At 47.5% G+C, this 27,354-nt stretch overlaps 1 protein-coding gene across 3 annotated transcripts; it reads right to left on the bottom strand.

Moving 5' to 3' along the window:
* Window positions 1-315: 315 nt before the first annotated feature.
* On the bottom strand, window positions 316-27,247 carry LOC110523766 (pikachurin). Of its 3 annotated transcripts, XM_036977443.1 has the most exons (24): window positions 26,813-27,247; window positions 26,232-26,341; window positions 20,394-20,480; window positions 20,274-20,300; window positions 20,028-20,145; window positions 19,498-19,633; window positions 17,789-17,955; window positions 17,584-17,699; window positions 17,003-17,474; window positions 16,775-16,875; window positions 16,428-16,528; window positions 16,211-16,355; window positions 15,909-16,098; window positions 14,660-14,785; window positions 14,319-14,562; window positions 13,985-14,096; window positions 13,672-13,800; window positions 3,629-3,809; window positions 3,489-3,512; window positions 2,255-2,330; window positions 1,993-2,136; window positions 1,788-1,871; window positions 1,543-1,646; window positions 316-1,431 (listed from the first exon to the last, which is right to left on the bottom strand). In XM_036977443.1, exons 1-24 carry the CDS (start codon window positions 26,916-26,918, stop codon window positions 1,280-1,282), a joined length of 3,252 nt encoding a protein of 1,083 aa, XP_036833338.1. In that variant the 5' UTR covers window positions 26,919-27,247; the 3' UTR covers window positions 316-1,279. The 3 variants fall into 3 exon arrangements, with proteins under 3 accessions (XP_036833338.1, XP_021458434.2, XP_036833339.1); XM_021602759.2 differs by lacking the exon at window positions 3,489-3,512; XM_036977444.1 differs by lacking the exons at window positions 14,660-14,785; window positions 15,909-16,098; window positions 16,211-16,355; ... (9 more) ...; window positions 26,232-26,341; window positions 26,813-27,247 and having other exon boundaries at window positions 13,990-14,096; window positions 14,319-14,460.
* Window positions 27,248-27,354: the final 107 nt, after the last annotated feature.

The raw sequence follows: 27,354 nt of genomic DNA, 5'->3' as shown, positions 1-27,354 counted from the left end.
TGACATCTTTTTGAGTGGAAGATGTGCATGGACATTTCTAGGAAATGTTTATATGTCCTTCGCCATCACTTTCTATTGAGCTATTGTTCCCCTATGGCAGACAATATAACAAGGACTGTATATATGTGTTTGTATGGAGGAGTCTGGCAGACTATTTCTGGCCCAGTAGGTGGTCAGTTGTTTGGGAAAATAATGTTTCAGTTTTAAGTCTTTTTTCTCTGTTATGACACAACACAAGAAAGGTAACTTTAGTGGTACACCTGTCAAGACAATATTACCACATTATTCCTCAATGAAAGACAATCAAATATAACATGCTATTTAAAATGTTTATGTTTGTAAAAAGGCATGTCAGGACATGTTATGGCATTTGTATATATTTCCACATCCATAAAATCTTCCGCATATTGCAATACATATACATCCTATTTATTTCCCTTGACAGATATATGGTTACAATGCAAGTTGAACGTTGTGTTCGTCATATGTACAGGATACACATGGTGTACACTGTCCAAGGAAATGCTTACTTGCAGGTTCCTTCTGTACAAATGCAACAACAATAAGAAATAATAAGCGTTAAGAACATAATATGAACATAAAGTAAACACAATGCATGTATTACGGGATGAAATACCCAAAACAGCTGGATAGCAGTATCTGACAGTACAAAACCCTACACCCCACCTCAGTATCAGGCACGAAGAGATTCTAGAAGGCTGTTTCATGCCTCTACTGCCCATGAGACGGGAATACCCCCCCAAAAAATCAATACATTTTCAAAACAATGGAAATTCTTTACAGTAAAAAAACAATAAATAATAAAATATTTGCAAGTTTAACCATCAATTGAGTGTTTGGGTTCATCCCAAGACATACAGTGAATATGAACATAATATAGACATAGACATGATATAGTCTGCTCATGGTCCCCCCTGTAAATGAGTCCCCCCTGTAAATGAGTCCCCCCTGTAAATGAGTCCCCTCTGTAAATGAGTCCCCCCTGTAAATGAGTCCCCCCTGTAAATGAGTCCCCCCTGTAAATGAGTCCCCCCTGTAAATGAGTCCCCTCTGTAAATGAGTCCCCTCTGTAAATGAGTCCCCCCTGTAAATGAGTCCCCCTCTGTAAATGAGTCCCCCCTGTAAATGAGTCCCCTCTGCTCATGGTCCCCCCTGTAAATGAGTCCCCCCTGTAAATGAGTCCCCCCTGTAAATGAGTCCCCTCTGTAAATGAGTCCCCTCTGTAAATGAGTGCCCAGGGAAACGAGGTTAGCAGCTGTCAGGGCCGGCATGTGTTGATGTTCTTGCCGGCGGCAGCATCCTCCACCAGAGACAGGTGGTAGTCAGTAGAGAGGGTGAGCTGAGAAATGCAGCCCACCAGGCCCCACAGGTACTGGCCATGGGTATACAAGCCAACCTCTTTCATTCCACCTGCAGGAACCACGGCATCATCATCATCATCCTTAATATTATTTTCAACATCAATATTACCACCATATCATTCCCACCACCGCCCCTGCTATCTCCAACAGCACTACTGACCCAGGTACACCATGCTGTTGGTATTGAGCTGTCTCATGTTGCCTGGTGATCTCCCTGTACTGGTCTCATAGTGGTCCACTGTCAGGCTCCCATACTGGCCATCTCTGATAAAGACACAACCTCATTACATCACACCACCAGAAAACAGACTCCACCAAATCGCTGTGTAAATGCAGGTAACATAATTGTTTGTCAGCACGTCAATATTTCAGAGCCAAAGAAAGGCTGGAATAGTGAGAGGTCACCTGACTGCCTTGACCCGATGCCATTGTCCATCACTAAAGGTTCCATTGACCATTACTATGGCAACACCACTTCCAAGGTTATAGCTGAATAGAAAGGGTCAACGTTAGAGAGAAGCATGATCTCCCTCTCTCTCTCACAAACACACTCTCTCTCTCGCTCTGACCCCTGGCATATAGCCTCCATTGTTTACGGGGCTACCTGTACCTGAAGATGAGAGCCCCGTCCTCCAAGCCCAGAGAAACAAAGTCACTGTTGGCTCTCACAGGAGTGTGGCCTCGCCATAGCAACAAGCCATCCTGAGCGGAGCTCCTAAAGCGCAGCAACACATGAGTCCTGCACCCTGACACCCTGATACAGAGATAGTAGTCAAGAGATAAAAGTGAAGAGATAAAAGTATTATCTACTGACATGGTTAGTCGATACATAATGAAATATGCAAATAATCTGGAAAATGGAAGGGGCATACCTCTTTAAAATGTCCTTGTTGTTATAAACGAGGTAGCTTCGTCCAATAAACTGGGGAGTCTCAGTTGCCTCGGTTACTAAAGGATGTACAGTGTCTTCAGAAAGCATTTATACCCTTTGACTTTTTCCACATTTTGTTATGGTCACAGCCTTAATTAAAAAATGATTCAATATATTTTTTCTAATCCATCTACACACAATACCTCATGATGACAAAGTGAAAACATGTTTTTAGATTTTTTTGTAAACGTATTGAAGATGAAATACAGAAATATGTCATTTACTTAAGTATTCACATCCCTCAGTCCAGAATCACCTTAGCGATTACAGCTGGGAGGCTTTTCTTCCAGCTCTGTCAAGTTGGTTGTTGATCATTGCTAGACAGCAATAAAGTCTAGACTGTAATTAGAGCACGTAGGACATTCAATGCCGTCTTGGTAGGCAAGTCCAGTGTTAATTTGGACTTATGTTATTGTCCTGCTGAAAGATGAATTAGTCTCCCAGTGTCTTTTGGAAAGCAGACAACCAGGATTTTGCCTGTGCTTAGCTCTATTCCGTTTCTGCTCAAAGGGATATTCAAGGTTTTTTGTTACTTTTTAAACATTTTACCCATCTAAAAATAGGTACCTTTCTTTGGGAGGCATATGAAAACCTCCCTGGTCTTTGTGGTTGAATCTGTGTTTGAAATTCACTGCCCGACTGTGGTACCTTACAAATATTTGTATGTGTGGGGTAGAGATGAGGCGGTCATTCAAAAATCATGTTAAACACTATTATTGCACACAGAGTCCATGCAACTTATGTGACTTAAGAAAATTCATACACCTGAACTTATTTATATTGAATATGTACTGATATTTCAGCATATAGCCTGAAATTAATATATGAACACATCTAAAAACATAATTCCACTTTGACATTATGGTGTATTGTGTGGTTGCCAGTGACACAATCTCAATTTAAATCTACAAAAAAATTTATCCTTGTAACAACAAAATGTGGGAAAATTCAAGGGGTGTGAATACTTCCTGAAGGCACAGTAAAGGAGAACCTGTACTTACCCACAATTTCCACTAGATGGCACTACAACTTTTCACATGGACATTCAAATCAATAGGGTGTTTCCAATTACAAGTAAACGCCACATGCTTTCACATGCTGTAATACAGCTTATTGTTATAATATGTCATTGTAGAATTATGCACCGGAGCAACATGACACACAGTGAGACTTACAGTTCATGCAGTAAGTTCCACATTCTGCTCAGCAATACCATGGTCAGAGAAGAGAGAGAGAGGGTGAGAGGTGGGTACACTAGAGATGTGTGCATGCAACATACACATGCATTTTATAGTATAGCAGTGAGAGGTCTGACCTTGTAGACAGTGCTTTCCAGTGTATCCCAGGGGACAGTCACACTCATACAAGGCCTGTTTTGGGCGGCACGTGCCCCTGTTGGCACAGGGGGAGTCTACACAGGGGTGCAGGGAGTTCTCCATGTTTACCCCTTCAGAGAAGTCCTGGGGCAGACGGATGCTGCGCTCATTAAGAGTGATCTGATAAAGATGGGAAGGGCAGAGGAATATGGAACAGCCAATAAGGATACAGGGGGGTGGAGACAAATAGTTAGGGCATAACTATGTAATGTATCCCCGGCAATCATTTTGTACAATACTGTTATAGAACCACATAGCTTCAGTAAAATGTCACTAAGTGTATTTAACAGCGATGAGATTAGAAACCTTTACATTTCCTATGGGGGGGACATGCCCTGCAAACAATAATGAGTCGTTGGGACGTCCCCGTGACGTCATGAAATGGTTGCCTAAAGTTGTCAGGACGTTGTGTCATGGTCCGCTGGAGGATTTTGTCTAGTTCCCGGTTTGTCCCGTGGATCTTTTAATTTAAAAACATTTTTTTAACCGAGGCCACACACACAACCTAGTTTCATTATACATCACCCCTTGTTACTGTTGCCAAGCCCATCAAGGCCCTGATTGGTGAACAACTGATCCAGTCACAGCTCTTTGTCTTTTGGCAATGCTGGGGACACAGAGTGCTTTCACATACAGTTTTCTCAACTTGTATAGTTGACGCATTTTGACATACATTATTACATTGTCCATGTATTTTTCATCCCAAGAATGTCTTAAAAGCGGCTAACCGGGAACTATAAAAAGGTCCGCCAAAGAACGTTCACTTGGGACCGTCACCTGATGTTTTATTTGTAGTTCAGTTTATTAATTCAACCATTTAAAAAAAACAAGCACTCATACAACTAGAACAAGCCATACATGCACATGAGTTAAATCACGGAGGATAACACATAAAGTCTGGGACTTATTTCCATTGTGTTCCTCTTGAAACAAGATGTCTAGGCAAGATCGAACACGGTTGAACACAGTATGACAGCGAGATAATGAAACAAAAAAGAACATCTATTTCATCATTGCAGTTACATCATAGGGGTCATTCACACGGGCACAGAAGACATCAGTTTTTTTACTTTATTTTTAATGCTGCCCAGAGGGGGAAGTGATTTTTATGTGCAGAGGCAACTCCTTCCACTCCAGTATAGAAGACAGTGCCCTTCCCAGCATTACTCCTGAACCTTGATAAGTACACATTAGCAACACCTGATCTGGGGCCTCATTTAGAAAACTGTGCAGAGGATTCACGTCAAAGGGTGGAGTACGGACGAAACACAGAAAGGGCTTATGCACAAAAATGTTCTGATTTATAACAGTGCGCACGCACGTCCAACGCCGGTTTACCTTCATAAATCACAATCAACTTGAAATTTGGCACATGTGAGCGAGCGTCTTGTCCCACCCTTTTGACACCCAAATCAAATCATATTTTATTTGTCACATACACATGGTTAGCAGATGTTAATGAGAGTGTAGCAAAATGCTTGTGCTTTTTTTATTTTGTTATTTATTTAACCAGGTAGGTCAGTTGAGAACAAGTTCTCATTTACAACTGCAACCTGGCCAAGATAAAGCATAGCAGTGTGACACAGACAACACAGAGTTACACATGGAATAACATGGAATAAACAAGCCAATAACACAATAGAAAAAAAAAGAAAGTCTATATACAGTGTGTGCAAAAGGCATGAGGTAGGCAATAAATAGGCCATAGTAACAAATAATTACAATTTAGCAGATTAACACGAGTGATAAACGAGCAGATGATTATGTGCAAGTAGAGATACTGGTGGGCAAAAGAGCAGAAAAGTAAATAAAAACAGTATGGGGATGAGGTAGGTAGATTGGGTGGGCTATTTACAGATGGACTATGCACAGCAGCAGCGATTGGTTAGCTGATGTTTAAAGATGGTGAGGGAATAAGTCTCCAGCTTCAGCGATTTTTGCAATTCGTTCCAGTCACTGGCAGCAGAGAACTGGAAGGAAAGGCGGCCAAATGAGGTGTTGGCTTTGGGGATAATAAGTGAGATATACCTGCTGGAACGTGTGCTATGGGTGGGTGTTGTTATCGTGACCAGTGAACTGAGATAAGGAGGAGCTTTACATCGCATATACTTATAGGTGACCTGGAGCCATTGGATCTGGCGACGAATATGTAGTGAGGGGCAGCCGACTAGAGCATACAGGTCGCAGTGGTGGGTGGTATAAGGTGATTTGGTAACAAAACGGATGGCACCGCCATGCAGTAATATCTAACAAGTAATCTAACAACTACCTTATACACACACAAGTGTAAAGGAATGAATAAGAATATGTACATAGAAATATATGAATGAGCGATGGCCGAACGGCATAGGCAAGTTGCAGTAGATGGTATAGAGTACAGTATATACATATGAGATGAGTAATGTAGGGTATGTAAACGTTATATAAAGTGGCATTGTTTAAAGTGGCTAGTGATACATTTATTACATCATTTTTTTTGTTATTAAAGTGGCTAGAGATGAGTCAATATGTTGGCAGAAGCCACTCAATGTTAGTGGTGGCTGTTTAACAGTCTGATGGCCTTGAGATAGAAGCTGTTTTTCAGTGTCTCGGTCCCAGCTTTGATGCACCTGTACTGACCTCACCTACTGGATGATAGTGGGGTGAACAGGCAGCGGCTCGGGTGGTTCTTGTCCTTGATGATCTTTTTGGCCTTCCTGTGACATCGGGTGGTGTAGGTGTCCTGGAGAGCAGGTAGTTTGCCCCCGGTGATGCGTTGTGCAGACCTCACTACCCTCTGGAGAGCCTTACGGTTGTGGGAGGAGCATTTGCCATACCAGGCGGTGATACAGCCTGACGAGATGCTCTCGATTGTGCATCTGTAAAAGTTTGAGAGTGTTTTTGGTGACAAGCCGAATTTCTTCAGCCTGAGGTTGAAGAGGCGCTGCTGCACCTTCTTCACCACGCTGTCTGTGTGGGTGGACCCTCTGTTTGTCCATGATGTGTACACCGAGGAACATAAAACTTTCCACCCTCTCCACTACTGTCCAGTCGATGTGGATAGGGGGGTGCTCCCTCTGCTGTTTCCTGAAGTCCACGATCATCTCCTTTGTTTTGTTGACATTGAGTGTGAGGTTGTTTTCCTGACACCACACTCAGAGGGCCCTCACCTCATCCCTGCAGGCCGTCTCGTCGTTGTTGGTAATCAAGCCTACCACTGTAGTGTCGTCTGCAAACTTGATGATTGAGTTGGAGGCGTGCATGGCCACGCAGTCATGGGTGAACAAGGAGTACAGGAGAGGGCTGAGAACGCACCCTTGTGCGGCCCCAGTGTTGAGGATCAACGGGGTGGAGGTGTTGTTACCTACCCTCACCACCTGAGGGCGGCCTGTCAGGAAGTCCAGGACCCAGTCGCACAGGGCAGGTTTGATGAGTTGAGGGTACTATGGTGTTGAATTCTGAGCTGTATTCGATGAACAGCATTCTTACATAGGTATTCCTCTTGTCTCGATGGGTTAGGGCAGCGTGCAGTGTGTTTGGGATTGTGTCGTCTGTGGACATATTGGGCCGGTAAGCAAATTGGAGTGGGTCTAGGGAGGTGGTGATATGGTCCATGACTAGTGTCTCAAAGCACTTCATGATGACGGAAGTGAGTGCTACGGGGCGATAGTCATTTAGCTCAGTTACCTTCGTTTTCTTGGGAACAGGAACAATGGTGGCCCTCTTGAAGCATGTGGGAACAGCAGACAGATAAGGATTGATTGAATATGTCCGCAAACACACCAGCCAGCCAGCATAGTTGCATATAAATAGTCAATGAAACGCCCTAATTAATATTCATCAAAAACTGACTGCATGACGACAATGACGGCAAATCACGACAGAAAGGCTAAAAAAAGAAATTTCACCCAGTGTGAAATGGAAGTTCTTGTAGGAGAGGTTGAAGCAAGACAAAATATATTGTTTGGTGGACACAGTGTGGGCATTACAAATGCCAAAAAGGCGTTAGAGTGGCAGCATGTGGCGGACACTGTGAATGCTCCTGGCTCAGAAGGTCGGACCCTCTCAGAAATAAAAAAGTGGTCCGACATAAAAGTGGAGGCCAAAAGGCGCATAGCCTTCTGAGTGGAGTAGTGACGGAGGTGGAGGGGGACACAACCATGCAAGACACACCGGATGATCCAGGTATGTAATGACAATTCCCTCGTTTCAAAAGAGTCAACCAAATGCATTCAAGTTGTGTTTAAACATATATTTACACAAACAATTGTGACATTTTATTTTTTTTATTTTTAGTCGCTGCGTGTTCCAGCGGGGGTCGGTGGTGCTGCAGCTGAGCGGGAGCCGAGTGTTCCAGCGGGGGTCGGTGGTGCTGCAGCTGAGCGGGAGCCGAGTGTTCCAGCGGGGGTCGGTGGTGCTGCAGCTGAGCGGGAGCCGAGTGTTCCAGCGGGGGTCGGTGGTGCTGCAGCTGAGAGGGAGCCGAGTGTTCCAGCGGGGGTCGGTGGTGCTGAAGCTGAGCGGGAGCCGAGTGTTCCAGCGGGGGTCGGTGGTGCTGCAGCTGAGCGTTCCAGCGGGGGTCGGTGGTGCTGCAGCTGAGCGGAGGCCGAGTGTTCCAGCGGGGGTCGGTGGTGCTGCAGCTGAGCGGAGGCCGAGTGTTCCAGCGGGGGTCGGTGGTGCTGCAGCTGAGCGGAGGCCGAGTGTTCCAGCGGGGGTCGGTGGTGCTGCAGCTGAGCGGAAGCCGAGTGTTCCAGCGGGGATCGGTGGTGCTGCAGCTGAGCGGAAGCCGAGTGTTCCAGCGGGGGTCGGTGGTGCTGCAGCTGAGCGGGAGCCGAGTGTTCCAGCGGGGGTCGGTGGTGCTGCAGCTGAGCGGGAGCCGAGTGTTCCAGCGGGGGATGGTGGTGCTGCAGCTGAGCGGAGGCCGAGTGTTCCAGCGGGGGTCGGTGGTGCTGCAGCTGAGCGGAAGGGGAGTGTTCCAGCGGGGGTCGGTGGTGCTGCAGCTGAGCGGAAGCCGAGTGTTCCAGCGGGGGTCGGTGGTGCTGCAGCTGAGCGGAAGCCGAGTGTTCCAGCGGGGGTCGGTGGTGCTGCAGCTGAGCGGAAGCCGAGTGTTCCAGCGGGGGTCGGTGGTGCTGCAGCTGAGCGGAAGCCGAGTGTTCCAGCGGGGGTCGGTGGTGCAGCAGCTGAGCAGAAGCCGAGTGTTCCAGTGGGGGTCGGTGGTGCTGCAGCTGAGCGGAAGCCAAGTGTTCCTGCGGGGGTCGGTGGTGCTGCAGCTGAGCGGAAGCCAAGTGTTCCAGCGGGGGTCGATGGTGCTGCAGCTGAGCGGAAGCAGAGTATTCCAGCTGGGGTCGGTGGTGCTGCAGCTGAGCGGAAGACGAGTGTTCCAGCTGGGGTCGGTGGTGCTGCAGCTGAGCGGAAGCCGAGTGTTCCAGCGGGGGTCGGTTGTGCTGCAGCTGAGCGTTCCAGCGGGGGTCGGTGGTGCTGCAGCTGAGCGGAGGCCGAGTGTTCCAGCGGGGGTCGGTGGTGCTGCAGCTGAGCGGAGGCCGAGTGTTCCAGCGGGGGTCGGTGGTGCTGCAGCTGAGCGGAGGCCGAGTGTTCCAGCGGGGGTCGGTGGTGCTGCAGCTGAGCGGAAGCCGAGTGTTCCAGCGGGGGTCGGTGGTGCTGCAGCTGAGCGGAAGCCGAGTGTTCCAGCGGGGGACGGTGGTGTTGCAGCTGAGAGGGAGCCGAGTGTTCCAGCGGGGGTCGGTGGTGCTGCAGCTGAGCGGAAGCCGAGTGTTCCAGCGGGGGTCGGTGGTGCTGCAGCTGAGCAGAAGCCGAGTGTTCCAGTGGGGGTCGGTGGTGCTGCAGCTGAGCGGAAGCCGAGTGTTCCTGCGGGGGTCGGTGGTGCTGCAGCTGAGCGGAAGCCAAGTGTTCCAGCGGGGGTCGGTAGTGCTGCAGCTGAGCGGAGGCCGAGTGTTCCAGCTGGGGTCGGTGGTGCTGCAGCTGAGCGGAAGCCGAGTGTTCCAGCGGGGGTCGGTGGTGCTGCAGCTGAGCGTTCCAGCGGGGATCGGTGGTGCTGCAGCTGAGCGGAGGCCGAGTGTTCCAGCGGGGGTTGGTGGTGCTGCAGCTGAGCGGAGGCCGAGTGTTCCAGCGGGGGTCGGTGGTGCTGCAGCTGAGCAGAAGCAGAGTGTTCCAGCGGGGGTCGGTGGTGCTGCAGCTGAGCGGAAGCCGAGTGTTCCAGCGGGGGTCGGTGGTGCTGCAGCTGAGCGGAAGCCGAGTGTTCCAGCGGGGGTCGGTGGTGCTGCAGCTGAGCGGAAGCCGAGTGTTCCTGCGGGGGTCGGTGGTGCTGCAGCTGAGCGGAAGCCGAGGGTTCCTGCGGGGGTCGGTGGTGCTGCAGCTGAGCGGAGGCCGAGTGTTCCAGCGGGGGTCGGTGGTGCTGCAGCTGAGCAGAAGCCGAGTGTTCCAGCGGGGGTCGGTGGTGCTGCAGCTGAGCGGAAGGAGGCCGAGTGTTCCAGCGGGGGTCGGTGGTGCTGCAGCTGAGCAGAAGCCGAGTGTTCCAGCGGGGGTCGGTGGTGCTGCAGCTGAGCGGAAGCCGAGTGTTCCAGCGGGGGTCGGTGGTGCTGCAGCTGAGCGGAAGCCGAGTGTTCCAGCGGGGATCGGTGGTGCTGCAGCTGAGCGGAGGCCGAGTGTTCCAGCGGGGGTCGGTGGTGCTGCAGCTGAGCGGAGGCCGAGTGTTCCAGCGGGGGTCGGTGGTGCTGCAGCTGAGCGGAAGCCGAGTGTTCCTGCGGTGGTCGGTGGTGCTGCAGCTGAGCGGAAGCCGAGTGTTCCAGCCGGGGTCAGTGGTGCTGCAGCTGAGCGGAAGCCGAGTGTTCCAGCGGGGGTCGGTGGTGCTGCAGCTGAGCGGAAGCTGAGTGTTCCAGCGGGGGTCGGTAGTGCTGCAGCTGAGCGGAGGCCGAGTGTTCCAGCGGGGGTCGGTGGTGCTGCAGCTGAGCGGAGGCCGAGTGTTCCAGCGGGGGTCGGTGGTGCTGCAGCTGAGCGGAAGCCGAGTGTTCCAGCGGGGGTCGGTGGTGCTGCAGCTGAGCAGAAGCCGAGTGTTCCAGCGGGGGTCGGTGGTGCTGCAGCTGAGCGGAAGCCGAGTGTTCCAGCGGGGGTCGGTGGTGCTGCAGCTGAGCGGAAGCCGAGTGTTCCAGCGGGGATCGGTGGTGCTGCAGCTGAGCGGAGGCCGAGTGTTCCAGCGGGGGTCGGTGGTGCTGCAGCTGAGCGGAGGCCGAGTGTTCCAGCGGGGGTCGGTGGTGCTGCAGCTGAGCGGAAGCCGAGTGTTCCTGCGGTGGTCGGTGGTGCTGCAGCTGAGCGGAAGCCGAGTGTTCCAGCCGGGGTCAGTGGTGCTGCAGCTGAGCGGAAGCCGAGTGTTCCAGCGGGGGTCGGTGGTGCTCCAGCTGAGCGGAAGCTGAGTGTTCCAGCGGGGGTCGGTAGTGCTGCAGCTGAGCGGAGGCCGAGTGTTCCAGCGGGGGTCGGTGGTGCTGCAGCTGAGCGGAGGCCGAGTGTTCCAGCGGGGGTCGGTGGTGCTGCAGCTGAGCGGAGGCCGAGTGTTCCAGCGGGGGTCGGTGGTGCTGCAGCTGAGCAGAAGCCGAGTGTTCCAGCGGGGGTCGGTGGTGCTGCAGCTGAGCGGAAGCCGAGTGTTCCAGCGGGGGTCGGTGGTGCTGCAGCTGAGCGGAAGCCGAGTGTTCCAGCGGGGGTCGGTGGTGCTGCAGCTGAGCGGAAGCCGAGTGTTCCAGCGGGGGTCGGTGGTGCTGCAGCTGAGCGGAAGCCGAGTGTTCCAGCGGGGGTCGGTGGTGCTGCAGCTGAGCGGAAGCCGAGTGTTCCTGCGGGGGTCGGTGGTGCTGCAGCTGAGCGGAAGCCGAGTGTTCCTGCGGGGGTCGGTGGTGCTGCAGCTGAGCGGAGGCCGAGTGTTCCAGCGGGGGTCGGTGGTGCTGCAGCTGAGCAGAAGCCGAGTGTTCCAGCGGGGGTCGGTGGTGCTGCAGCTGAGCGGAAGGAGGCCGAGTGTTCCAGCGGGGGTCGGTGGTGCTGCAGCTGAGCAGAATCCGAGTGTTCCAGCGGGGGTCGGTGGTGCTGCAGCTGAGCGGAAGCCGAGTGTTCCAGCGGGGGTCGGTGGTGCTGCAGCTGAGCGGAAGCCGAGTGTTCCAGCGGGGATCGGTGGTGCTGCAGCTGAGCGGAGGCCGAGTGTTCAAGCGGGGGTCGGTGGTGCTCCAGCTGAGCGGAGGCCGAGTGTTCCAGCGGGGGTCGGTGGTGCTGCAGCTGAGCGGAAGCCGAGTGTTCCAGCGGGGTCGGTGGTGCTGCAGCTGAGCGGAAGCCGAGTGTTCCAGCGGGGGTCGGTGGTGCTGCAGCTGAGCGGAAGCCGAGTGTTCCAGCGGGGGTCGGTGGTCGGCTTCCGCTCAGCTGCAGCACCACCGACCCCCGCTGGAACACTCGCCTGCAGTTGAGCGGAAGCCGAGTCCGCCCAGCCCCGGCAACTCCACTGCACTTCGTGTGTCACAACCCTCCAGCGGCCGTGTCCTCACATATGCAGTCCTGCAAACGCAAAGAGACTATAGACGCTATTAACGAGGTTGCCAAGGAGTTGCAGTGAGACAGGCACGGCTTGGTTTCTGCGGGTGCTTCTCTGTAAAGCTGGGCCCACTACAGCACAGAGATCCAAGTAAACAACGCTTGGTAAATCAGAACCGGCTCATAAGCCACTCATCATCGGCCAGTAAATCTTGCTGGTCTCTGAAAATTCACTCTCTCCGAATTCTTCCAACAGTGCCAAAGCAGCCATTGTGGGTCAGTACACATTGTAATTGCATGCCTTTTTATACCCACCCATTTGATGGTCAAAGCTACCCAGTTGCGTAACACCTTCAGGTGTGGTAATTACCCTGATTTTAACTGACAATGACAGGGCCATTATCACATTGACAGTTCTGTGCAATGAACATGTGATAACAATAAATGAAAACGTATCTGCCTGAATGAGGCATCGAAACATGCATCAGTTTAAATGTAATTTGTCCTACTGTTCACCTTATTATTTATGAGAATACATTTAATAACGTGCAAGTATTGTTTAATAATTACAGATACAATTAACTATGATTCCCAATTAAACTGTACAGCATATTTGAGGGGTTATTTTGCAAAAACAGATCTCTGTTTGTATTTATTATCCTAAATCATGTTTTTTGTGTGTACTCCAGGGAGCTCTTCATATATAATACGTGAGAGGTAATATTTAGATTTATTTTACACAATGGTATCAATTTCAAAACATTTCTTGAGTGTCATCCTTCTGCCATCGGAGTCGCAGTTTCTAATTTTATGTGCGTACGTATGGGTCAAAGTGCCAGTGGAGGACAGCACATTCAAGTTTGTTTTTTATAAATCCCAAAGTTTGCTTAGAAAGTGGCGTACACCTTATTTTTTAATCAGTTACAAATCTGGACGCAGAACCATAAATACTCCTGTTAACCAAACCCAGTCTAATCTGGGACACCCTAGCCTCAACAGGCAGCCAATTGAGTTCTTGAAAGCAGCTCCTGCCTATGTGAGTATGTGGACTCCCCTTCAAGACTATCCTGATTAGCTTATTCTGGGCTATCTGGAGCTTCCCCTTCAGAAGCTTAGATAAGCCCCCCCCCCCAAACCAGGAAGTACTAGCAAGTCAAAATGGCATTGAATGAGGGCAGTGGCTAGCACTTTTATGGAGTCCTTATCAAGCAGCTAGGACTTTCTACCCAAAAACTGGCATTAACCTTCCCTAGCACTTTAGCGGGAATGCTTTAGTGGGAACGTACAGGGAACTAGACAAAGGTCCCCCAGAGAACGTTTCCTTGGGATCATCACGTAGTGTTCTTAGAACGTCACTGGGATAACGCCGCACCGAAACCCTTAAGGGACAAAATGGGAACGTCGCCAAATGTCCACAGGACATCCCGTTTACTGGGTGGTGTCATATCTACCTACCAAACACTGGGGGCTCATTGGTCTGTGGTACCTTTTGGATACTGCCAGTGAAGTGGTGGAGCAAGGCAGCACCAGCGTTGATCTTAGTCCTGGGGTTGGTGTGTTCTGGAACGCCCCCGATGTACAGAGGACCGCTGCACCTGATCTGAGTGAATGCTCCCTGAACAACAGGAGAGAGGAAGCCAAACTACATTTACTTCAATCTACATTTACTTAAAACAACAATCAAAGATGACCAAATTCACATTTCAGAATTCTTCTAATTTACAGTTTGAATACATTATGATCAGTCTTTACTGAAATGTTCAGTGTATGTTTTCAGCAGGCTCCATGAAGGTCAGTACCTCACCCAGGCTGTGTGTGGGCATCTGGTTATCCACCTGCAGGATGCCCTCTCTGCCCGTCCTGGAGACACGCAGCTCATGCCACTCGTTCATTGTGAGCGTCTCTTCACTCCTGCACATGAACGGATACAGCAACCTTACCAGTGCTTACCAGACACACCATTTCTCCTATTTGGTTACATTTATGTAATGCCTTGGTTCTGCACATAGTTGGCCTTTCCTCCGAATGTGAGTGCTCCACAGCGTCAACATGTTGATTTTTTTTTTTTAAATGTGCATGCTTCTCAAAAACAGGACTCTCCCACGACTAAGCAACCCTACTGTTATCCCTAACCTGATGGTGGCTGTCCCAGAGCCACAGTCGAAGCTGAACTCCAAGTATCCTCCCAGCAGACTGATTGACAGGAAGTCTCTGCTGGCTGAGTCCTGGCTGTAGAGCAGAATGCCATCAGGAGCCGTTGGCCTGAAGGTCACCTCAAACTCCATCCAGGACAGGTAGTGTCTGGAGGACCGAGGCCAGGGGGCGCTGGCGTACGACAGCACAGACGCATTAAAGTACGGCACCACCAGCTGGAAGCCTGAGGGAATACATGGAAGGGGTTACAGGTAAGGTGTGTGTGTAATTACAGTAAGTTCAAGATTTAAAAAAAATGTGGAGATGTGGTAGCTACTCACTCTCCTGGCATAGAGGACCCCTATAACCCAGTGCGCACAGACATATGTACCCATCTGCATGGCTGGCAAAGCAAGTTCCTTCATTGGCACAGGTGACCCCTTCACAGACACTGGCACTGCATTCACCTACAGGGTGAACCACATACACCATAGTGTACCAGTCATTTAAAACAGTCCTACATACATTCTGTCATACTAGAGGCATAGAGAACAGATGTTTATGAAAGTGAGCAAGAGAGCGAGGGAGAGAAAGACAGAACGAGAAAAGAGGAAGGGATCTATTGAAAGAGATAGCGTGAAAAAAAAGAAAGACAGAAAAAAGACAAAGTGTGTCAGTCCACAAATGGACCAAAACAAAAATCCCCCTTTTTTTTATTTTATTCTTTTTTTTACATAATCTCATTTATTGAGTCAGCTCATTAGGGACTATTGTGTCTGACCACTTTGGCATCTCCCTGCTGGCATTCATCAAATCCTATTGAACTAGAACAGAGACGTCCTTTCTGTCTCTCTGAATAATAGGAGTGATGAGGAGGAAGCCTTCCAGAGGCTGCCATAGAAACGCATCTCACCAACCCTAGGCCAATCTAACCAGACGCAGACCCACACATCAAAGCTTTGTCTGCTCAGTCTTAATGTGCACATGTTGTGCACAACAAGGACTGCTGTGTGTCACAATATCTGCTGAACAACTGACTCAAGATGTATGTTCTTAGGATATTCAGACATCAACAAGAAAGAAGGCAAATTGGCCAGTTGTTGCTTCCGACAGAAAATAAGACATGACAAGGGGCTTCAGAACAATTAGAAGTTTATAACCTACTGTCATTAAACACTTGTATGGGGTGGCAGGGTACCCTAGTGGTTAGAGCGTTGGACAAGTAACCGGAAGGTTGCAAGTTCAAACCCCCGAGCTGACAAGGTACAAATCTGTCGTTCTGCCCCTGAACAAGGCAGTTAACCCACAAGGTACAAATCTGTCGTTCTGCCCCTGAACAGGCAGTTAACCCACTGTTCCTAGGCTGTCATTGAAAATAACAATTTGTTCTTAACTGACTTGCCTAGTTAAATAAAGGTAAAATAAAAATAAAATGTTAATCATTGATTGACATGTTACTTGCTATGACCTTCACGCAATAACATAAATAAGCAGGGATAAACTCACCAAACAGAGAGAGTAAATGAGGTGAGAGATTATGATGGAAACATTAATGTATTAGAATCCAGTGGCTTCGATTCAATGACTCACCCACATCCGCCCCACTAAGAGCCCATCCCATTGGCCAAGGCCTCATGTCCGTCACCCTACTGTTGATACTTAGCGTCTGGATACACCCCTGGAAACCCCGATTGGTCCCTGCTGTCCTGGCCAGCCAATAAGCATTAGGGGAGCCTCCCACGTAAAGAGGTGTTCTGAATGTGATCTTATTGTAGTCGCCCTGTAGGATCAGAGATTAGGAGATACACACCCGGACAGGGCCGGGCCGCACATAGGGTTATTACATTGTATGATGTGTATTTACCAGTAGCAGCAGAATGAATTGTCCTCACCTGTGAGTGTCCTGTGACAGGTGTGTCATTGTCCAGTCTTAGCCAGCCAATCGCACCCTCCCTGCCGACAACGACACTGTGCCACTGGTCCAGTGCCACCCGACTCCCACTCACTATCTGGGCAGTGCCTGTGCCACAGTTAAACCTGCACACACAGATAGAGGTGAGGTGAGTCAGTCAGTGCGCGACTGACTGATTTGTATCAACATCCACCCACCTAAAGTGGAGCTTCCCATGTATGAGAGCCAGCGAGGTGAAGTCTCCACTGCCATGTTCATTCTCCCCACAGAACAACAGAAGGCCATTCTCTGAGTCAGTCTGTGGGGTAACAAGACAGGGGTGAGCGTCCATTTGTTTTACATCCTTTAGAATACCATTGGCCTTTTATTTGGGATGCACAACATAGCTTTACAGCTTATTTCTATGAAGGAACTGCAACACATTCAGAATGAAACAGGCATCAACATTTTACCTTAAACACAAGCATGCACAACATAGCTTTACAGCTTATTTCTATGAAGGAACTGCAACACATTCAGAATGAAACAGGCATCAACATTTTACCTTAAACACAAGCATGATCTGAAAGGATTGATAGGAATTCTTCAGAGGCTCAAAGGCAACATGGGAGAAGCCGTAAAACTGTGGATATTTCACCACTACAACTGGAGGACAAAGAAACCAAGAACAAAAATAAACAAATAAGCTCAAATTCAGTAGCAAAACAGAGAGAGACTAGTGTCCATCAACTAAGCAATAATAGTCCATTAGAGAGTGGTTATCTTGTCTCACCCTGAGAGCAGGCGTCCCCTCCTCGGCCCAGGGCACAGTAACAGCGAGATCCCCCACTTTGGTAGTCATCTATACACACACTGTTGAGAGAACATACAGCGTCCTCACAGGCCAGGTCATACAGCCCCCTCACCTGTCCCTTCCACTGGGACCTGGGGCCGGGAGGGGTAGGGGAGAGGGGGCCAGCCAGGGTGGAGCGGGCCGGGAGTGGGGCTGAGCTAGGGGTCGGCAGAAGGCTATCCAGGCCTGGAGACGAGGTGAGGGCAACTGGGTTGGTGGTAAGGGTGTGGTTGGTGGGAATGGGTATGGTAGAGGTGGATATTATAGTGGTTGCCTTGTTAACAGTGATGATGGTGCCAGAATCAGCAGTGTTCTCTCTAGAAGACATTCCTCCTCCCCCTGTGTGTGAGATGGGACTCCATGTTCGGGACCTCGGCAGAGATCTTCGGTCTTCTTCTGGAGAGAAAAGTGGCTGGAGCAAAGACAGTAGGACACAAAAAAAAGAAGAGACACTTGGACGTTTGGCAAATAGCCAACGAGAAACATGGTGATTGTGAAGCCTGCATGACACTGTCTTTTACCTCCTGAACGAGGGCCCCATAATCAGAGTTCTTAACATCAGTCAAATCCTCCAGATGAATGTTGTCGTTGCCAGCAGAACCCTGACCCAGGCTCCCGCTGCCACCTTCCTGCACACCTAACACAGAGACATGAATAAATGACAATCACAGACTTGGACGAGCAGTTTGTCAAATCATTAATGAAGAGATGCCTCCCCACACTCACTGAAGGTCCATATTGGGTCAGTGATGGCACTGTGTGGGCTGGCTCCGTAGACATTGACTGCCTGGACAACAAAATGGTACTGAGTGTCAGGATCCAGTCCTCTCACAACCACCGAGCTGCTGTTCACTGGATCCTTTAGGGACATCCACTCAGAGTCCACTTCTGGTCTGCATGGTATCACAGGTAGAGACAGACTCTGAGGTAACGGTATAAGTAACTGTGAATGCATTTAACTTGTTAAATCAGCCATTACAATCTGACTGGGTAGTGTGTCAAAGACAGGCGGGTAAGGGATAGGTTAGGAACTCTCTTACGCACGTTAGACAACATCCACGTGTGAGACAGGCTCTTCCAAAACACCCGCTTGCTTACAGTAATTGCGTGCTCATATTGCCATTGCTGAGACAGGTTGAAACATTATAGAATTGTGAAGGTCTGAACAACAGCCTGTCAGTGAAACTGAGCTCAGCAAAATCTAGACAAGTGAAGTATGATCTCGCGTGACCCTTGTCCACAAAGTCATGCTGACTACAGCCTTCATAAGTATTATACTGCCTTCGTCAACATCCTTCAACTCCGGTCACGTAGTTTCAATGATAGTCAGTATCCATCCTCTATTCACAACAGATTCAAGCGAGAAATGCACTCCAGTCATTTTAGCCCTCTAGTCATCTTGTTAAAAGGACAGAACAGTATCTAGCTGGATCCAGACACACATCGTCTCTCTCTGGTGTATACTGTATGTGTGTGGTCTGTCCCTGGCTCTGGATATCTGCTATCTGCCAGCTCTTTAGACAAGAGATGAATTACTCAATAAAAATCCTACGGTACTTCACAGCATCATTAACATTCCATGTTTGGTCCCAACACGCAAACAGGCTGCACGCAAACATTTACTCGGTTTGCTGTTCAAATGACTCCTTTTTGGAATGTCCATTCAAATCTATCGAAATGTTTGACTAATTGACAATTTCTTTAGTTCTTCTCTAAATCCTTGTACCCATAGAAAAAGAAAATGCACACAGCGCATCCCCATTGAACTGTCAACCTCTCAAAGTATTGTGGTGTTTGTGTGTCTGACCTTAACCTTGTGAACCACTGTAAAATCCATTATCACGCTTAGCACTCCTGTAGATCTCCAACATTGTTTTTCCTCCACTGCTTTTGTTCATCAAAACCAAACGTGTTGGCAACCTATCTGTAAGAGCAGTGGTTCCAGGAGATTGTTGAAAATAGCCACCGTACATTATGTACAACCTAATCTCCCGTGGGCAGATTCTGCGTGTAGACCAAAGAATCAGCCGGGATTGAATGGGAGGTGTGAGATAACGAGCTGGAGTAGCTCCGGTCTTTGGGTTCTCGCCGCTGGTTATACAGACGTATCAGGATTGGGGGCGAAGACTGAGAGTTTCCTTTTGTGAGGGTGGAAACTTCACAAACCGTCGGAACTGTCAATTTCTAAACACATATAGACCCACAAGTTAATGAGACAGCTGACCCCATTTTGCAAGATTTTACTTCTGGGTTAACCGAGATTATGCACAACCATAATATTGTCAGCCAAAGTGGTCTTCACGTTAATTCAAGGACACATTTAACCATTACACACGTTCAGGAAAAATAACAGCAGTAAAGGAAAGAAGAAAGACAAGCGGTTGACTGGGGCACACACTAATAAGCACTATAAAAAGAAGAAAAACAACTCTTACCTGATATAATACACAATGAAATGAAGGACAGGTGAGCTTCCCTTTCTTTCACTCTGTTTCCATGACAACTCGGTTTCAGTGTCAGAAACAGCCCTTACGGCTGGTTGTGAGGGGGCCGAGGGGGGCATGCACATCTCTGTTGAGGGTAGTGGTGGAGTGTGGAAAGATACAAAAACAATCAAAGAAGTGAAATCTTTTCTCTGAAATTCCACATCCTTGTTATTATGTCAAAGCGTGGGTGCATTTAGGGGCAGTGGAGCAAAGGGTCATTCAGTAGGTTCCGTGACACATGAACCTCCCGTCAACCCCCAGCATCAAATTGTTGTTGTACAGTACAGCGAATGAACTGAAAATAACAATCCCAGAAGAGCATTTGTAGTCAAAGTGCCACCTCCAACCATTCCACTCTTTTCTAAACATTCAGTAAATTCAGCCCCAGATTCATTGCTACACGCAGTAAGCACACTGGTTTTCCCTCATTCAGGATGACTAGACTGGCCAAGGTGAGTCCCTCTCCTCCATCCACTTACCTGGTTGGAAGGTGCTGAGTCTCCGTGGCACGCTGGGTCGTCCCTCTCCTGCCCATCCATACGCACCGACACTAAACACATACTGGGCTGCCATCTTCAAACTGCCAATTTCTACATCCTTACAGCCACAGGAAGATAAAACAAATATATATAGGAAGATAAACACTGAATCTCTTTTTGTGCTCATTCTATCAGTAATCTCAGTTGAATGATATTAGTTGAACATGTAATGCAAAATACACTTACAAAAATGGTGTGCCCATTGAACTTTACCTGAAGGTAAAAATAAAGGATTTTCAGAGAAAAATTGTTGAAAGAATAACTTGGAAATATAACATATTCAATATAGAAGGAGAAATAGCTCACTGCAGCCAACACGTCCAGACTGAGACGAACATTCACTGCTACTGCTGAACTTGCTGGACGGCCATTCCTCATCTCAGTGTAAAACACCTACAGCAGAATACACAAATACTGCATGTAGAATTATACAGATCTGTATACATCTCAGGACACTTCAGATTAAATCACCTCTGGGATCATTTGTATTGTAAAACAAATCAAGGAAACCATGTGGTTGTCTGTACAAAAAAGGCAAATTAGCTCTAAAAAGAGCCTATAAGAGACAAACAGAACCAAGTCTAAGTTACTGTAGCCCACTGAACTGTATCAGATTTCTGGGCTGACCTAGCTCATCGTTTAACAATGTGGCCCATTACAATGACAAGCCATAGTCAAAGCTGAAACACTAACTGCATGTTGTTTTACGGTAGAACAATTAGTGTACAGCTGCCTGCTCAACCACGGCAAGGCATGGTTACTGCCACGCTGAACAATATGTCTGTCACACTATTAAATGCAGACAACAGAACTCCAAATGAGACAAAGAGCTGTAATAACTCAAAAATATCTCAAGGCTTGCAGTCTGTTCAATTGAATTAGCATCTTGCCACAACCAGCACCTCACGGACTACAAGATGCCATATCAATGTGCGTACCTCGCTTTCCCTGCACATCAGCAGATTGTTCAAGACGCCAGCAGTACACTCACATGTCTAATAGGATTGAAGTGTTCCTTGTCCTTCTTACTTCCAAACATCCTCCCTGAGCCTGTGCTGGTACTGCACAGTGTTGGCATTAACCCTCTAAGGGTAAACTCCTGTCCTGTACAGTTCCTTCAGGAAAGTATTCAGACCCCTTGAGTTTTTCCACATTTTGTTACGTTACAGCCTCAGCAATCTACACACAATACCCCATAATGACAAAGTGAAAACAGGTTCTTAAGACATTTTTGCTCATTTATTAAAAATAAAAAAAACAGACATTCCTTATTTACATAAATATGCCGACCCTTTGCTATGAGACTCAAAATGTAGCTCAGGTGCATCATGTTTCCATTGATCCTTGAGATGTTTCTACAACTTGACTGTAGTCCACCTGTGGAAAAAAAATCTATTTATTTGACATTATTTGGAAAGACACACACCTGTCTATATAAGGTCCCACAGTTGACGGTGCATGTCAGAGCAAAAACAAATCCATGAGGTTGAAAGAATTGTCTGTAAATCAAATCAAATTTTATTGGTCACATTCACACACTTAGCAGATGTTATTGTAGGTGTAGCGAAATGCTTGTGTTTCAACAGTGCAGTAGTGTCAAACAATACACAAATCTAAAAGTAACATAATGGAATTAAGAAATATATAAAAATTAGGACGAGCAATGTCGGAGTGGCATTGACTAAAATACAGTAGAATAGAATACAGTATATACATATGAGATGAGTAAAGCAGTATGTAAACATTATTAAAGTGACTAGTGTTCCATTATTTAAGTAACCAGTGATTCCATGTCTATGTATACAGGGCAACAGCCTCTAAGGTGCAGGGTTGAGTAACCGGGTGGTAGCCGGCTAGCGATGCCTATTTAACTGTCTGATGGCCTTGAGGTAGAAGCTGTTTTTTAGTCTCTCGGTCCCAGCTTTGATGTACCTGTACTGACCTTGCCTTCTGGATGAGAGCGGAGTGAACTGGTGGAGGTTCAGGTTGTTGATGTCCTTGATGATCTTTTTGGCCTTTCTGTGACATCATGTGCTATAGGTGTCCTGGATAGCAGGCAGTGCGCCCTCAGTGATGCGTTGGGCAGACCGCGCCACCCTGTGGAGAGCCCTGCGGTTGTGAGCGGTGCAGTTGCCATACCAGGCGGTGATACAGCCCGACAGGATGCTCTCAATTGTGTATCTGTAAAAGTTTCTGAAGGTCTTAGGGGCCAAGCCAAATTTCTTCAGCCACCTGAGGTTGAAGAGGCGCTGTTGCTCCTTCTTCACCACACCGTCTGTGTGGAAGAACCATTTCAGATTGCCAGTGATGTGTACGCCAAGGAACTTGAAGCTTTCCACCTTTTCCACTGCGGTCCCATCGATGTGGATAAGGGTGTGCTCCCTCTGCTGTTTCCTGAAGTCTACTATCAGCTCCTTCATTTTGTTGACATTAATGGAAAGGTTATTTTCCTGGCACCACTCCCCCAGGGTCCTCACCTCCTCCCTTTAGGCTGTCTCGTCATTGTTGGTAATCAGGCCTACTGCTGCTGTGTCGTCAGCAAACTTGATGATTGTGTTGGAGGTGTGCGTGACTACGCAGTCATGGGTGAACAGGGAGTACAGGAGTGGACTGAGCATGCACCCTTGTGGGGCCCCTGTGTTAAGGATCAGCGAAGTGGAGGTGTTGTTTCCTACCTTCACCACCTGAGGGCTGTGGCCCATCAGGATGTCCAAGACTCAGTTACACAGGGTGGAGTTCAGACCCAGGGCCCGAGCATAATGAGGAGCTTAGAGGGTACTGTGGAGTTGAAGGCTGAGCTATAGTCAGTGAACAGCATTCTGATGTTGGTATTCCTCTTGTCCAGATGGGATAGGGCAGTGCGCAGTGCGATGGCATCATCTGTGGATCTATTGGGGCGGTAAGCCATGGAGAATGAGAGCCCACAGTCCTTGGGAGCAGGCCGAGTCAGTGGCACTGTGTTATCCTCAAAGCAGGCAAATAAGGTGTTTAGCTTGTCTGGAAGCAAGACGTTGGTGTCCGCGACGTGGCTGGTTTTCACTTTGTAATCCATGATTGTCTGTAGACTCTGCCACATACGTCTCGTGTCTGTAGAGCTCCAAGACCAGATTGTGTCGAAGCACAGATCTGGGGAACAGTACCAAAAAAGTTCTACAGCATTGAAGGTCCCCAAGAACACAGTGGCCTCGATCGTTCTTAAATGGAAGAAGTTTGGAACTACCAAGACTCTTCCTAGAGCTGGCCTTCTGGCCAAACTGAGCAATCGGGGGAGATGGGCCATGGTCATGGAGGTTACCAAGAACCCAATGGTCAGTGACAGAGCTCTAGAGTTCCTCTGTGGAGATGGGAGAACCTTCCAGAAGGACAACCATCTCTGAGGCATTCCACCAATCAGACCTTTATGGTAGAGTGGCCAGACAGAAGCCACTCCTCAGTAAAAGGCACATGACAGCCCACTTGGAGTTTGCCAAAATGCACCTAACACACTCTCAGACCATGAAAAACAAGATTCTCTGATCTGATGAACCCAAAGTACAGCGAGATCCTTGATGAAAACCTGCTCCAGAGTGCTCCGGACCCCAGACGGGGGCGAAGGTTCACCTTCCAACAAGCCAACGACCCTAAGCACACAGCCAAGATAACACAGGAGTGGCTTCAGGACAAATCTCTGAATGTCCATGAGTGGCCCAGCCAGAGCCCGGATTTGAATCCAATCAAACATCTCTGGAAATACCTGAAAATAGCTGTGCAGTGATGCTCCCCATCCAACCTGACAGAGCTTGAGAGGATCTGCAGAGAACAACAGGAGAAACTCCCCAAATACAGGTGTGCCAAGCTTGGAGCGTCATACCCAAGAAGATTCGAAGCTGTTATCGCTGCTAAAGGTACTTCAAAGTACTGATTAAAAGGTCTGAATACTTATGTAAATGTGATAGTTTTAAAATGTTTAATACATTTGCAAAAAGCTCTAAAAACCTGTTTTTGCTTTGTCATTATGGGGTATTGTGTGTAGATTGAGGGGGAAAAATGTATTTAATAAATTTTAGGATACGGCTGTAAAGTTACAAAACTTGGAAAAAGTCAAGGGGTTTGAATACTCTCTGAATGCACTGTATAAAGTGCTTTAATTTCTAAACGATAAATCAGATATGAAAATACCCTCAAATAAAAAGGTGACATTATGTACAGTCGCCTCATGAAACATTTGATCTCAAATCCAAAATTATGGAGAAAAAAAATAAATCAAAGTTAGGGGAGTGTATATTTAAAAAATATATTGTACGAATTGGATTCATAAATTTTTGTATATGTTACAAATTTGTTGTGTTTAAGATACTGGACTGCATCTTTAAGTGCATAAAGACACGACACTTCATGACAGGCTTTCCTTGCTAAAGCATATACACAAGACAAGTCACCTTGGTAGCTCTTTACACTCATAACACTTATGCGGTTTGAAAATGGCAGATTTGGTCACCTAAATTGGACCGCAGTGGCTAACATGCTATACATGTCAGAGGTAAGAGTCTATAATCGCATATGTTCAACGTACAGTCAACGTACAGTTATAAGGATAACATGGCGTCATACCCTGGGTTGTTCTGAACAGAATGAGCCTGTTTGTCGTATTTAGAAGACAATTTGCTGCGGAACACTCCCCTGAATGCACTCATGAATCCATTCTATATGCACCAAAGTGCCTTGTGTAAACTTAACACTATAGGATTGTATTGTATAACTTAGCTAGTCATGTTGACAATAGAACAAGCTTTCAAATTATGCCCACCTGACCCAGATTGCAATTTATAATGGACCGTTTTTGGATTGCGTAAACACCAGTATGGTGTGATGGTGGGGATGCAGGTCCAGTCAGTGTGCCCCCCCCCACGCAAATACTGCTTACAGATATTTTTTATCAATAATTATGATAAAAAAGTAGGCTTAAAAATTAAGTTAGTAAATAATTTTACATCAGATTTTTTTTTAAGCAGGGCAAATCTGAGGGGGCACGTGCCCTTGTCTTGGGCGTAACGGATCTCGATACAGGGCTATGTTCCAAACAAAAAAAATACAAGTGTGCTTGTATCTCATAGAGCCTTCAACCTCATAGTTGAAGGCTCTTTCCTTGAGTCATAAAAGTGCATTGAAATGATTTAGTAACTGTGCACACTTTGGAGAGGTGTATGGCCTCTTGTGCAAATACTTTTCTCATGACTTACGTTGCACCTACCCCTCATTTACCATGAATATTGTTATTATGTTACTGAATGTATCCACAGTATTATCAGATTTCTTTATCGGCAAATCCTGCGAAAAGTACAGTAAAATGTACATAAAAGCAAGTGTAATATTTGTATTCAGTCTTGTGTCAGGTGAAGTGATGTGTCCTCACCTTTTGGTCTGATAATTTACCCATAATCGACTAAGTATTTCCGTTCAATTGCTACCGTGGTTATGCATAGGTTTCTCATATTTTCTTCTGTTTGAAACAATTCCATTTGGTACCATCCCACGAGTGTAAACGGTTAACAAACAATCTGCTAAAATACAGTAAAGACAGGCTTGTTTTGGATCTCAAAATGTAGCAGTGACGAGAAATCTGACAGAAATGAACACTCTCATAAAGACACAGTTACTTTGTAGGCTATCCCCTGGAGGGAAACTGACTGGGGGTTAAATGACTTTGACTAGATGACAAAATGACTACAGGATTTTACAAGCCGTCATGTGGATCTCTAAGCATGGATTATTAATTTAATCATCTCCTCCCAGGCTCAGGGCCTTGTCACAATTCGGTATTACAACTAAGAGTCTGACTATAAACTGTGACTAAAAGCAAACAACCCCTTTCTGATTTTCCCTTGGGAGAGTACAAAAACCCGCAGTAGCTAATGATGTGTGTGGGAAGCAAACTTTGCAGTTTCACATGACAATGGGGTTTCTGTCTACTAGAGATATACCAAGAGAGGAAGTTTGATTTGGAATAAATGAAAAACAAACAATTTTCTTCTGTTGGGAGAAGGTTAGGCAGAGGTCAGTCGCTCTCTGTTCATGAGAACTTGACTACGATTAGGGATGGTTTTCCTTACAACACTCAAACATCATCATTCCAGAGGTGTACAAGTGAGACACAGTAGATCTTACCTTGTAACCTGTAACAGTACTGATGTGTCTCAAGGGTATCCACCACTTGACCCGGACTGCAGTGCAGTTGATCGTCTCCAGCTCAATGTCCAGAGGTGGATGGAGACGCTCTGCACAACCAAGAAAAACATGACTATTTTTTAACACAGTAGTACCAAGTGAACAACGACAGAAACATTTATAATTTGTATTTAACAATTTTGTCCACTGGCAGTTGTACTATGGGATGCTTTCAAACCCATAGAGCTGCTGAGTTGACAGCATAGCTCACATCCCTATATAACCTAGCCATCTTCCGTGGCAGCTATATTTAAGCTATATACTGGGAAAAGAAGTTCATACATCAACATATATGGGCTACAGGTACGAATAACCCCCGATAGACTGTAACGCCTTCCAAAAGTCACCAAAGTCCATGTGCATGTGTAGCCTAAACATAACAATGCTGCAAGGATTTTATTGGGTGAATTGGGCTACATCATAATAAAACAAATACTAAGCTACACAACAAGCACTTGAATATAATGTCCACAATAAATTGTCAGAACTTCAACTTAATGCAGGTGAGGACATTAACTTACCTGATCCTCTGACGTACGTCCTTTTAACAGCAAAAGATATGCCCACCGCGTTCAGTAACACCAACACAATAAAGCACATGCGTATCTTTTGACTCAAGACAGCCATAACTCAGAAAGAGTTAATCAACTGTAAACAACACAGAGCATAACACTTTGAGGAATGCGTTTGAGCGAGTGTGCACTCCGTTGCAAACGGAAAATGTTTCCCGAGAATAGGTGTGTGTATGCGCAAGCGAGACGAGTTCAATCATCTCTCCGAGACGGTCAACATTCGGATGATGATACCAGACAGCCTTCTCCACAGCGTATCTGGACCATATCGGCGGGAATTATCTTCAGAGAGCCTACCAGTACAGTGGGCGTGTACTGTCCTCCAGTGACGTCCGCTACAGTTTTGACAGCACCTTCTATCAGTGCAGCCAGGTAGTGAGCAGGTAGGTGTAGGCGCCACGTGGCTTAATTAAGAGGATGAAGGAATGTTGACCAGATGTGACTGATCACAGGCTATCGAATAATAACAACAGGGGTTCATTCATTCACCA

The sequence above is a fragment of the Oncorhynchus mykiss genome, chromosome 5 (genome assembly GCF_013265735.2).
Source record: "Oncorhynchus mykiss isolate Arlee chromosome 5, USDA_OmykA_1.1, whole genome shotgun sequence".
Classification (NCBI taxonomy): Eukaryota; Metazoa; Chordata; class Actinopteri; order Salmoniformes; family Salmonidae; genus Oncorhynchus; species Oncorhynchus mykiss.
This window is presented reverse-complemented; position numbering and strand designations above follow the sequence as displayed.